At 47.2% G+C, this 13,086-nt stretch overlaps 1 protein-coding gene across 1 annotated transcript in view; it reads right to left on the reverse strand.

Moving 5' to 3' along the window:
• Positions 1–13,086, reverse strand: part of LOC121836164 (neprilysin-1-like) — a 103,210-nt gene that overhangs the window by 18,422 nt on the left and 71,702 nt on the right. The window contains exon 17 of the mRNA XM_042290971.1: positions 8,932–9,024. Within this exon, the coding sequence (XP_042146905.1) occupies positions 8,932–9,024 (93 nt within the window). The remainder of the gene's footprint in view (positions 1–8,931; positions 9,025–13,086) is intronic.

Consider the following 13,086-nt stretch of genomic DNA (forward strand, 5'->3'; position numbering starts at 1 on the left):
ACTTTTAGCGGGGACCGTTTGCCAAACCAAGTGTGCTTATACGGGCAAATGGCACACGTGTGGGAATACAGGCCGGTGAAGCAAGTATGTTTCGTCTGCATGAAGCCGGGACACAGGAGTGACGTATGCCCCACGCCAGACGCAAAGGGGTGCCGAAATTGCGGCCGAACGCACGCGGAAGGCGAAGAGAATTGCAGGGCAAGATGCGCATTCTGCGAAGGGGAACACCCCACCGGGGACAAGGAGTGCAAAAAGCGATACAAAGAACCGACGAAAAAGGTGCAGCCCAAAACTACTGATACACTGACCGACGTCAGCAAAAAGAAGGCGTGGGCGGAGGCGCAGAGCAACATAGAAGACTTCCCTACGCTGAGGTGGGTTACTGGGCAAGCCAACTACCCCACAATAGAGGGAGAGAAATCGGACAAGCAGAAAATTTCCGAGATGGAGGAGACAATTAGAGAGCTAAAGAAGGTGGCAGAGATACAAAGGGAACAATTTCAGAGAACAATGGAGATACAAAGGGAACAATTCCATAAAATGGAGGAGCAAAACGCCAAGATGGCGGAAACCATTAAAAGACTGGAAGGAAACTCTTGGAGACAAGAAGAGAAGCACAAGAAAGAACTGGAGACTCTCCGAAGACGGTGTGAAAACAAAACGGACGAGCCGAAAACTCAGCCGAAGCCGGCAGAGGCACCGAAAAAGACGCCCAAGGAAAGAAAGGGTCCGCTCGAGGAAAGAAAGGAGCAACTAGACAACAAATTCGAGAACAAGTTTGAGCTACTAGAAAGCAAATTCGAGCAACTGGAAAACAAATTCGAGCAAAGATTCGCTAAAATTGAACAGATGCTCGCAAGTTTACTGGACGGGGCGGCGGGCCCGCCTAGGAGGAAATGTGCAAAGGACGGCTACGAAAGCGATGTCAGCTGCGTGAGCAACGAAGGAGCCAAAGCAGAGGCAAAGCAACCGTATGGAAGGTAGGCTTCTGATATGGCAGTGGAATTGCAGAGCCTACCGAGGAAAACGAAGCAATTTTACATTTTATCTACAGGACGAAGTGGAAAAACCGCACCTAATCTTGCTGCAAGAACCGAATTCAGAAGCGAATCTGAGTGGGTACTACGTTTACGGCAACGATAAGAACAAGCCCAGGGTCGCCACGCTCGTCAATAAGAACATCACGGTCATACATCACGAAACAAAGCAAGAAGTAGAGAACGTTCTGACGGAAGTGGTGCCTAGCAACAAGGGAGGCAAGAGCACATTCGTGCTAAACGTGTACGCGCAACACAAGGGCTACAAGACCGAGGACCTCGCGGAAATCATGGAAACGGCATGCAAGATGGCCGGCAAGAACAACGCGATAGTCGTCGCGGGAGATTTCAACTCGGCGCATACGGAATGGGGCTACGTAAAGGACACGAAGAGGGGCAAAGAGTTACTCAAGCTAATCGAGATGCACGAACTAACGATCATCAACGACACAGACTGCCACACTAGAGTGGGAAACAGCGTGAGTCGAGACACAAACCCGGACCTCTCGATGATCAGGGGAGCCACGGCGGGATGGATAAACACGCAAGAAACCCTCGGAAGCGACCACTGCATCATTAGGATCGAAGTAGTGGCAGACGCCAAGCGTCGACGCATAGGAAAGAATCAGAGAACAGACTGGAGAAAGTTCAGACAGGAAGTGGAAACAAGACCCATAGACGACCTTGCGCGGTGGACAAGGGAACTAAAAAGAGCCAAAGAAGACTACACCAACGAGGTAGAACTGACCGAAAAAGTCACTGCAGTTGACTCGCGACTCGAAACGCTGTGGAAGAAAAGGCGCAATTTGACTGTAAAGTGGAAAATCAACAAACTGAACCGGAATTTGAGACGTCGAGTGGCGGAACTCAACGAGGAAATAGAAAAGTACGCCGATGACTTGGCGCGACAAAACTGGTGGCAAAAATGCGACAAACTGCAGAACACTTTGGAAACAAAACAGACCTGGAACCTGCTCAAATACCTGGCGGACCCGGCATCGACAAGAGGCGAAACCAACCGAACTCTCACGAGGATTGTACACAAATTCCAAGGAGACGTGCTAGAATACATCAAGAACAGGTACGTCCCGGATCAAGGGACACCCGAAACCGGAAACGAGTATACGGGACGAACCAACGAGAGTCTTGACAGAGACTTTGACGTTGGGGAGCTGGTGGCAGCCGCCGCCGAAACGACCAACAGCACACCGGGGAGGGACGGCATCACCAACGCCACGCTACGGAATCTACCGCAGAAGACTCAGAAGCAACTCACAAACTTTATTAACGAGGTATGGAACAGCGGAAAAGTCCCGGAAGAGTGGAAGCACTCGCAAATCAAGCTCATTCCCAAGCAAGGAAAAAAACCGTATATAGACAACATGAGACCTATCTCGCTAACGTCGAACGTAGGCAAACTCATGGAACGCATGGTGAAAAACAGGCTACAGCGCTACCTGGAGGAAGAGGGGCTCATGCCGCACTGCATGTACGGTTTTAGGCCACACCTGAGCACTCAAGACGTGCTACTTCAGATCAGGGAAGAAGTGCTGAGCGGCAAAATCCCCGCCAAAGGGGAGCACATCGTGCTAGCCATAGACCTAAAGGCGGCCTTCGACAACGTTGCCCACTCCGCCATACTAGACAACTTGAACGCCACCAACGGAGGCGAAAAGACCTACAACTACGTACGCTCCTTCCTGGAAAACCGCAGCGCCACCATCCAGATTGATGACACAAAGACTAAGACGTTCGACATGCCCAACAAGGGGACGCCGCAAGGAGCGGTGCTGTCACCCCTACTTTTTAATATAGCGCTCTTCAAGCTATCCGAGAGACTGGCAAAGATCCCGAACATAGAGTACGCGGTATACGCAGATGACATTACGATATGGATCACAAAAGGGTCGCTAGGAGAAAAGGAGGAAAGGCTGCAAAAGGCGGCAGAAGTCATACAAGAGGTGGCAAAAGCAAGCGGACTCCACTGCTCGCCCGAAAAATCAGAGATTCTGAGGATTCATGGACGAAGGTACGACAGAAGCATACCCATCAACGTCACGATAGAAGGCCACACAGTGCCCGAAGTGAAAGAACTAAGGCTGCTGGGTATGTGGTTACAACATAATGGGAAAGCCACGCTACAATGGGAAAAGATCTCCAAAACCATAGACATCATGGGAAGGATGATTAAGAGAGTCACCCACAGGAAGTGGGGTCTAAAAGAACGAGACGTGGCGAAGATTGTTCAAGCCGTCGTCGTAAGTAGGATCACTTACTGCATGCCGTACCACCGGATCACCAAAACAGAAGAGAGAAAGATCGACTGCAAAATGAGGGGAGTGTACAAGCTAGCGCTAGGACTACCCATTACCACATCAACCGAAAAACTCATGGCCATGGGCATCTCTAACACGTACGGAGAGCACAAGGATGCCATGCTGACGGCGCAGAAAGAGAGACTCGGACGCAGCGAGACCGGAAGACGCCTGGCGACCAAACTCGGCTTCAACGACGTGAGGACAAAGGCGACCAGAACGGCCGACCTAAGCGATATGGCGAAAAATACGTACATCGTACGACCCATACCAAAACACATGAGACCGGATACGCATGAACAACGAAGACTAGCCAGAGCCAGGTACTACGAAAGGATAGCCAAAAAGGGAGAGGTGGCGTACGTCGACGCTGCCGACTACCCGGACCGGGATGCAAAGGTAGCCGTATACCTGGACAAAAACAAGATGGAGAAAAATAGCTGCTCGATGCCCAGGGCAACGACGGAAGAGGCCGAAGAGAGAGCCATAGCGCTCGCCATGATGGACGGCTATAGGAAGGGCAGTAGCATGCTCATCCTGTCGGACTCTCAACAGGCCTGTCGAAATTTTCTAAAAGGCAGGATTGGAGCGAGAACCGCCAAACTTATAAATAAGGTCACCCCGAAAAGTGCTGGAGTAACGCACGAAATCGCGTGGATTCCCGCTCACGCGGGCGTCACGGGTAACCAGGCAGCAGACGACCGAGCCCGTGCTCATACCTTCCGGGCCGGTCTGACGCAGCCGGGGAAAACCGTTATCGTGAACCCGAGCTACTCGGAGCTACTTGACCACTACAAGGCCTGCCGATTCCAGTTTCCGGAGCCCGCGGACAGGTTCGACAGAATAGATGCCGCCCTATGGAGGAGACTCCAGGCGGGCAACTTCCCGAACAAGGTGCTGGCCAGACACGTGGATCCGGACAGGTACGAAGACGACAGCTGCCCCTGGTGCGGCTCCCGAGCGACACTCTACCACTCCACGTGGGAATGTACGAATAACGACGAGCTTCCCAAGCTCCAAGACGAAGAAAAAGGCCAAGCCGGCTGGGAGAGGCTGCTGCGGAGCAGGGACCCCGGAGAGCAGCTTAGGCTGCTCGAAAGGGCCAAACTTGCTGGCCAGCTTCTAGGGATCCTGGAATGAGGAACCCTCCCCGCTAAGGCTCCACTTCCGTCATCATCAGCATCATCCCTCATGTTCCAATAAACGTTTTCCTCCTCCTCCTAGTTTTCTCTCGATTTCTGCCACCATTCACTTAATCTTTGCTTGGTAATCTCTACAGTCTTGAAATCCACTCTCCCTTCGCTGTCTCTAAAACCCAATGACTTTATTAAATCTATGTTGTCTTCGGTAGGCATAGGGTGAAGCCCTTTACAGTAGAGTATCAAGTGCTCAGCCGTCTCGTCCTCCTCTCCACAAGCAGTGCACACTGTATCTATTTCCTGGTGCTTCACTCTGTATGTTCTGGTTCGCAGAACACCCGTCCTCGCCTAAAACAGCAATGAGCTTCCCCTAGAATTGTCATAAATGCCTTCTTTGGCAATAACTCTTTTGTTTAATCTATAGCTTTCCAGAGCCGTCTTTGTCTGCATTCCCTCTAGCCACCGATCTCTTTCTGTGGCCTTAACTTTCTTTTTAACTGAGACTTTCTCTTCCGTATCTTCGCTGTAACCCAAAAACTTTCCACTTAATTTCCTAGTGCGTTGTCTCCACTTTGTGTCTACACTCCTCATGTATAAATAGCTGAAAACCTTTCGTGCCCATTGCTCCCAATTCATTTGCCTCAACCTATCCTCAAATTCTATCTTGCTCACCGCTTCCCTGCTCTCAAATAACGCCCATCCCATGTCTCCTTGTACTCCCTGGTTTGGCGTTTTGCAATGTGCCCCCAAAGCCAGTCTACCTACTCCACGCTGTTTTATTTCTAGTCTCGCATGCACTTCGGATTTCATGCATAGCACTGCGTTTCCAAAAGTCAAGCCAGGCACCATGACCCCTTTCCAAATCTCTCTCACCACCTCGTACCTGTTGTAATTCCAAAGTGCTCTATTTTTCATTACAGCTGCATTTCTGTTGCCCTTACCTATTATATACTTTTCATGCTCTCTGAGATATTCTGCACCATCACATATCCATACTCCTAGATACTTGTATTTACTAGCTCTCTCAACTGTAATATTCTGTATCTTCAGCCTCTCAACTTCATCCTCGTTAAAAATCATGACTGCTGATTTTTCGCTACTTAATTCTAAACCTAATTCCTCTCCTTCCCTACCACAGATGCTCATTAATTCCTGCAACTCTGTCCTGTTGTTAGCCATTAGTACAATATCATCCGCATACATCAATCCCGGTAAGGATTGCTGAATTTTTTGGCCTAGCTTACTGTAAGAAAGGTTGAATCCAAGCCCGCTCTTCTCTAGTCTATCCTCCAATCCTCTGAGATACAACATAAACAGCAAAGGCGATAACGGGCACCCCTGCCTAAGGCCTCGTCTTATCTCTATTTTCCCTGCCGCCTTTCCTTCCCATGTTATAATCACCTTGTTATCTTTGTAAATGTTCCTTAATAGTGCTGTTAGTCCTTCATCTAGGTTTAAGTTCTCCATTATGTCCCACAGGTTTCTTTGGTTCACATTGTCATAGGCACCCTTGATATCCAGAAATGCCAGCCAGAGCTGTCTGTTTCCTTTTTGCGCTATTTCTATGCACTGTGTTAGAGAAAATAAATTGTCCTCCAACCTTCTTTGTTTCCGAAACCCATTCTGTAACTCGCCCAGTATGCCCTCGCAATCTACCCATTGCTCCAGTCTGTTCTTTATAATCTGCATTACCAACCTGTAAATAACCGGTGTCACGGTTATAGGACGATAATTCCTAATATCAGACTTATCTCCCTTTCCCTTATACATCATACTCATCCTACTAAGCCTCCATTCATCTGGAATATTTCCTTTTGTTATCATGGTACTCACTACCTCCCTTAGTTTTGCCTTAGATTTAGGACCGAAATTCTTCACCAGCTTGATAGGGATACCATCTGTGCCTGTCGACGTGCCACTAGGGACTCTTCGCTCCGCCTTTTCCCATTCTCTTTGTCCAAAATCCGCGATGTCACAAACTGGACTGCCACTTCCTTCGGTTCTCCTATCTTCCACATGTACCCGTTCCCGAAATTTTTCCTCCATCACTGCTCCTATATATTGTATTGCATCATCTCCCTCTAATTGATCTCCCTGATGCGAGAGTATGAACCTCTGTCTAGCTTGCGTTGTTTCACCGAGTGAGTTCAAGTGCTCCCAAAACTTCTTGGAAGCGTTTCTATCTTTCTAACTTACATTACTCATCCATTCCTCACCCTTTCTCTGAATTTTCGCATTGATCAAACTGGATGCCTCTCGGCGACATGTTATAAAATTGTCCCATTTTCTTTTTACTTCCGTTTCGGACTCCCCACTACGCTTGGAATACCTGTGTTCTCTAGAGGCTTCCTGACGTTTTTGTATCGCTTGCTTCACTTCTTTGTCCCACCAGCTTTTTGGTCTATGTCCTTGCTTCCCGTTTCGTTTACTCTTAACTTTGTCTAGTTCTAGAGCAAAAAGCCTAGTTAGGCACTCATAGGTCCAATCTGTATACCGTTGCCCTGTAACTGCTGCCTCTGTTCTTTCAACAACTATTTCCAACTCTTTGTCGCTGCAGAAAGTTTGCTTTGAATTATGTTGTCTAGTTTCAGCATTTACTTCTCTGGCAAAATTCAGCTTAATACGTTTGTGATCACTACCAAGACTTTTGGAACCTTCTTCATCTATTTTCATTACTTGTAACTTACCATATATTTTGTGTGACATGAGTACGTAATCTATAGTTGAATGCAGATTGCCAGTTTCCCAAGTTATGTGCCCGTCACACTTCTGACTGGTATTACATAAAACTAAGTCATGTTTTTCCACCAGTTCTAGTAATATGCTTCCAGTTGAGTCCGTATACCCATCCAGACCCTCAATATGGGCATTCATATCTCCCATATTAATTATTTCGGAGCCTTCCCCTAGTTCACTAATGTCTCTTGATATGCAATCAATCATTTTTCTGTTTTCCTCTTTAGCACCTGTCCCTGTCGATAAGTAAACAACGCCAAGGACTGTTGATTCCCCAGCGACTTTTCCTTTCAGCCACAAATGTTCGGTGCACTCCTTTCTGATCCTTTGAAAGTTCATATTCTTCTTAATAAATGCTCCAATTCCACCTCCTTTCCTCGTTCCCTCCATTCTGTTGCATTCTTCCCACACATAGTCAGGGTTGCAAGGTGGCTGCTCCATGTCTCTGAGATGTGTTTTCACAAACCCATACACCATTAAATCCTCCTTTCTTAGTTGCTCCTCTACCTCTTCCCATTTTAACCTATTTCTACCACCCTGCATGTTAATATATCCAATGTCTGATTGTGCTGTTTTTTTTTATACCTGTTCTTACGTTTTCTCCTCTTTTTAACCCTGGGTGCCTCTCCTGACTTCGTTGGGTTTTCAATTACTTCAGTGCCCCCAGGGCCCTCGGACCCCCTAAAAAAGCAGTCACCGTGCGGCCCATCCTATCTTTCCTGTAACCTGTAACCCGTGGCCTCACTGTAGTGAATGCCATCTGCAAAAGGGCGGGAGCCAGCCTCGTACACTTCTCTGTTTACTTCCATTACGTGGTACCGAAGCTGTCGACTCATACCCTTAATTACTCCGTTGGCTTCGATAACCCTCCTCTCCGTTAACCCGGACTGCCCCCGCACTTCTGGAATGGTCCGCCGGTCTTCAAACAACACGGCGTCGTTCCGCACGGGAGACAAGAGATGGCGCAAGCGGTCGCGACGCCAACTGCTGCCAACGAACGAGCATACGACGCCGAGAGCCGGCGTCTTTAGCAGATAAGGAACGGCAGTTGCTTGTTCTTACCGCGCCTATTTTTGTTTCTGCGACTGTCGCCACTGCGGAACGCGCGCCGCTTTTGAGTCGAAAAGATCGTCTGCTGAAGACGCCGGCTCTAGACGCCGTATGCTCGTTCGTTGGTGGCGTTCGTTGCACCATCTCTTGCCTCCCGCGCGAAACGGCGCCGTGTTGTTTGAAGACCGGTGGCGTTGCTGCGTTTCCATAGGGGCTAAGCTTTTTGTTTCTTTACTTTTTCCTCGGGTAAGTTCGCTCTTTGCAAATTTTACAACAAAAAAATGCACCATCTGTGGGCAACGGTGCACAAAGTCGTAGGGTGATAGCTTAAGAAACCGAATTTTGCGGTCGATTTAAAGAGCCTGGCCTCTCCTTGCATCACCCTGTATATTGCGTGGTTTGCCACATAATACGCAAAAGCAAAAAAAGAATTATCCTGCTTTCTTATATTTTGCATAAAAATGGTGGAAACGAATTAATCGATTAGTTAATTGATTAAGGAAAGGCGATTAATCCGGTTAAAAGGTTTCATCGACGCCCAGCCCTAAATGCGATAGAAGTGTAAGCACTTATCTCGCCAATTCATGCATTGCAAAACCGTGTAATGTAATCAAGTTTAGCTAAGAAGAATTATTTTTCTTTCAGCATACTCACAAGCGCATATGAAGTGAAGAATAGCTGGTTTTCATAGAAACTGGAGAGACCGAGGAATTTCTTCTGGACGTTTGTTCTTAACGCCAAATAGACCTGAATAAGAAAAAATTATTTTGTTGGTAAAACAATAAGATATATAGCACCCGAGGTATTTGATAACACCATGTTATAACTATGTGTGGGCGTCATGCTACTGCAGAACACTAATTGCATCACTCTCTGGGAATGCGTACTGCCTAAAAGTGACATCCCTGATATTCTCTGTATGAAGCTCTGCTCAAACTGTCTTTCAAACCACAATGTCCATCAAAGGAGTTAGCTATTTTTTTAATGTCTTCAATAATGCACCCAACTATAGCCTGCCTGCACAAGGTGAGGGTTACAATCATTACTGTATGCCAAGAAATCAAGATCAGCTTCTCGGGGACTAGATAAATCCTTATCGACGTTTACAAACCTGTCGTTTTTTCTTCGCTTGCTTAGTATATAGCCAAAGGAAGATTGCTAGCCAGAATTACTTGGTATAACTGCGAGCACGTCTTTTAGACCCGAGCTCTTAGGCGCTCGTTTACGTTTTGAGCGGCGTCGCCGTCGGCGTCGGCGTCCTCATCGGCTTAATCGCACGCGTTGCATTATGGAAAAATTTCACGCTAAATTTAGCGGAAACATTTCCCCGCAATATTTAGCAGCCTCAGTTTTACCAGGAATTTTTCCGGGAAAATTGACATCACGTGACCTCAAAAACAATTTAGCTTCCCCGCTAAATTTAGCGGCGAATTTAGCAAAAATGTCCCCTCTAAATTAAGAGGGGAAATTGTCCCACTAAATGTGCCACTAAATTTAGCGGGAATATTTCTCCCTCAATTTAGCGGAGAACTGTTCGTTAAATTTAGCGGGATATTATCGAAAATTTCAGGCTAAATGGGAGGTCACCAGGCGAGGAGGAGGGAAGGGTACGGGGGGGGGGGGGGGGAGGAGGAGGCTCATACCTTCTTCTTCTGTACCCTCCACTCCTCCGCGTCAAGAGCTGCGCTCTAAGTCGGCATTGCAGAGAATTGTAAACATCTTTAATTTCTCGTTTCATCTATTTAGGAGATCACAGGCTTAACAAAATAAAACATTTGCGGGGAGGTCAAGCGATACAATCATTAGGTCATCACATGCTGCGCTGTTGGTTAAGAAGGTGTCTACGTTCACGTTTTAAGATAATGGATCATCAATGTTTGCGAACAACGTAAGGAGAACGTATCAGATGCCCTTCAGAGGAAAATATTCTCACGCAGAATAATTATTTACGTTGCGAGACTTAGTAGGATGATTTGTTGTATTTAAATATTATGTGGTAGCAATGCTTCTACAGCTCGCAGGGAATTGATATCGTTTCCCCGTGCTTTATACAACACGTTCCTTCCTGTGTTAAAAAGTTGCACGTGGATTTTGTTTTAGTAATAAGATAATTTTCAAGTTTCAACATTTACTTCGCTTCTTTTTTTTTCTGAACATTGACCGTTCACGTAGCCTGCGCTACAAAAAGAGACACAAATCTTAAATAGAGACAATGACGAAATTGTGAAGTGGTCGCGTGAGGAGGCTCGAGGACTAAAACGGGAAACAGCAATAGCAGACGTCTTTGGTGAACAAGTGTCATTTAATTGACGTTTAGAAGGACTGCTGTCACAGCCAGGATTGCTTCATCTATATTTTTTTTAACCTGCCTGTCTCTCCACTAGTAGAACAGCAGGCAAAAAAATGTGTTCTATATTATTCATTTTGCCCGGCAGACTGCATTACAACATCCCCTTCGAGACCTGACAGATAGCATCGCAATACTTAGGCAGACATTTTACACATATATCAATTTCCTCTAGTTAGTTTTCCCTTGGTGCTCTTCAGTGAATTCTGCTGAAAGGTATAACATAACATTTCTCAGGAACTTGTCTTTGTATGTACGTCATTTTCGGGAATTACAACTAGAGTGTTGCATTCAACTTTTGTTGGATAAATGTAGCTCTCCAATGCGCTCAATACAGGCAATCGATATTCAAAATTTGGCATTTTATATAGCAAACATAAAGCTTAATTTATGCTGTCTAACCCGACACGAAACTTGCTTCCATATCTCTATGTCTCTCTTTTTCAGTCTCTCAATTGTGCTTACGTACAATTGTAGATTTATTTATTCAGTACATTCGTAAGTGTCACATAGTGATTTCAAAATTTTGAATCAAATAAATTATAGCCTTCTCAGTTGTATTCACCAAATGTGACTAGCTCATGCACAACCTTGGACTAACTACGTCATTGACTAAAATTATTACGGGGGCGGTGAAAATTACGGCTAAAGAAACAATCGGTATCTACAGACCAAGTTTAGTGCTAAGTCGCCCTGAGTTACTTAGGTGGAAACTAGGAAATCTTAGTCGAAGGTTAGGGATATCTGAGCAAATGTTTAGCGGGTGACTATCGGCTTCGCGCCATGCACGACTCGTATCACCACTCACGGTCAGCACCAGCGAAGCGCTTACTGCATGTGAACGTTCTGAGGCACATCAAGAAGCAACCGCAGCAGAAAGTGTTCGTGAAATGAACATGTCTCGAGTTCAGAGCTGCCTCTAAAACAATCTCAGCAGGTCAATGAACCAAGAGGGAGCTTCCCATTTGCGAGCGCTTTCATATCCTTTTTTTTTTTCTTTTATGTCGAAGGCAACGTGTCTTTTGTGTTGTCTTATTTGCCTGTTTTAGTGAACGTTCTAATACCTTCTACTCTCCTGGACAATCCGGCTCTTATTATTAAAAGGTTTGTCATCATTGATATATTTATTGATTTATTCAAAATACTCCGAAGGCCCTACAAAAGAGGGTATTATATAGAGGAGGGACAGGTGCGTAAGAATACAGAATATAAATCATGTAAGTAGGACTGCAAAACAAAATGAACAAAAAGCACGCGAAAACGATGGACAAGATAATGCGATGCGCGTGGCCGAGCGAGTGACTGCGTGGCCGAGTTGTTACCGTGTTGGGCTTTCGCGCGGAGGCCCCTTGTTTGGTTCCTGTGAGCGAACGATTTCTTTGCCTATTTCTTCAAATTAGCGTTCTCGTAAGATTGAAAACCTTTCGTCTGATCAAGGTAGGAAAGTTCTACGCGCCGAAGGTTCTACACCGAATGTTCCAGAAACCCACGCGCGTACATAAGGCACTCCGCGTGGCGTGCCGGGATCAGTCTCGCCCCCGCGCTCGATTCTGAGGCTTTGCCGACATCGACGCCTGCGACGCTGGCCTTATTTTTTTAATATTTTGCAGAAGTTCACCCCATTAAACGATTAGGTTTTCCAATTATTCGCCGGTAATCATTTGTCATTCGCGACATTTTGGTGAAGGTGCGGGGTGCCGTATTCTATGCCTGTGGGACGTACCCTTCAGGAGATCTGTCGGGTTCGATCTTTTTCAACTCCTGAAAAGCTGATCTCCGTTAACGAGCCCAAAACCCGAGCCAGCCGCCGCACCCAAGGACAGCCCCCTCAGTTTGGTCTTCTATCCGATAAGTCGAAGGCCAAGACCACAACAATATCTCAGCAAAACCCGTCCGCCCCTTCCAGTATCTACCTGCCTGTAGATCCTCGTACGCCGACTCTCTTCCACGTCGAGACCCATGAGGGCTTAGAGGACTGGATCTAACGCTACGACATTGAGGCTCGCCCGAACGGATGGACTGGAAAGGCCTGCCTGCGGAACGCCGGACATCCGCGAAATTACCCGGGAGGTCATCTAAAGGAGCTCCGAAGGTTGCTGCCATCCGCTAGTCGTCCAGCGACCCCCCCCCCCCCCCTCCCCCCATTGCCGCGGCTGTCCGCGAAGAGGTCCATCAAGCGCTCCAACCAGAGGCTCCCGTCACCATTGTGGCACCAGAGGAGCCTACTTGGAGCTCCGCCGCCATGGCCCGACGACCACCACAAGCTCCCCGCAGAGCCCGAAAGCCATCGTGACGCAACACCCCAATGCCGCAGTATCCTTGACGCCAGAATGAACAAGCCCAGTTCGTCCGCTCGGAAGGACCCTCGCTCAAAAAGACCGACGTATGGTGACCGCCGGACCAACGCACGCTTTGCTATCACCAGGGGGAAGCCGACGACATCTACCGCGTGGATACCCCTA

This window comes from Ixodes scapularis, unplaced genomic scaffold (genome assembly GCF_016920785.2).
Source record: "Ixodes scapularis isolate PalLabHiFi unplaced genomic scaffold, ASM1692078v2 PGA_scaffold1__304_contigs__length_218370807, whole genome shotgun sequence".
NCBI lineage: Eukaryota > Metazoa > Arthropoda > Arachnida > Ixodida > Ixodidae > Ixodes > Ixodes scapularis.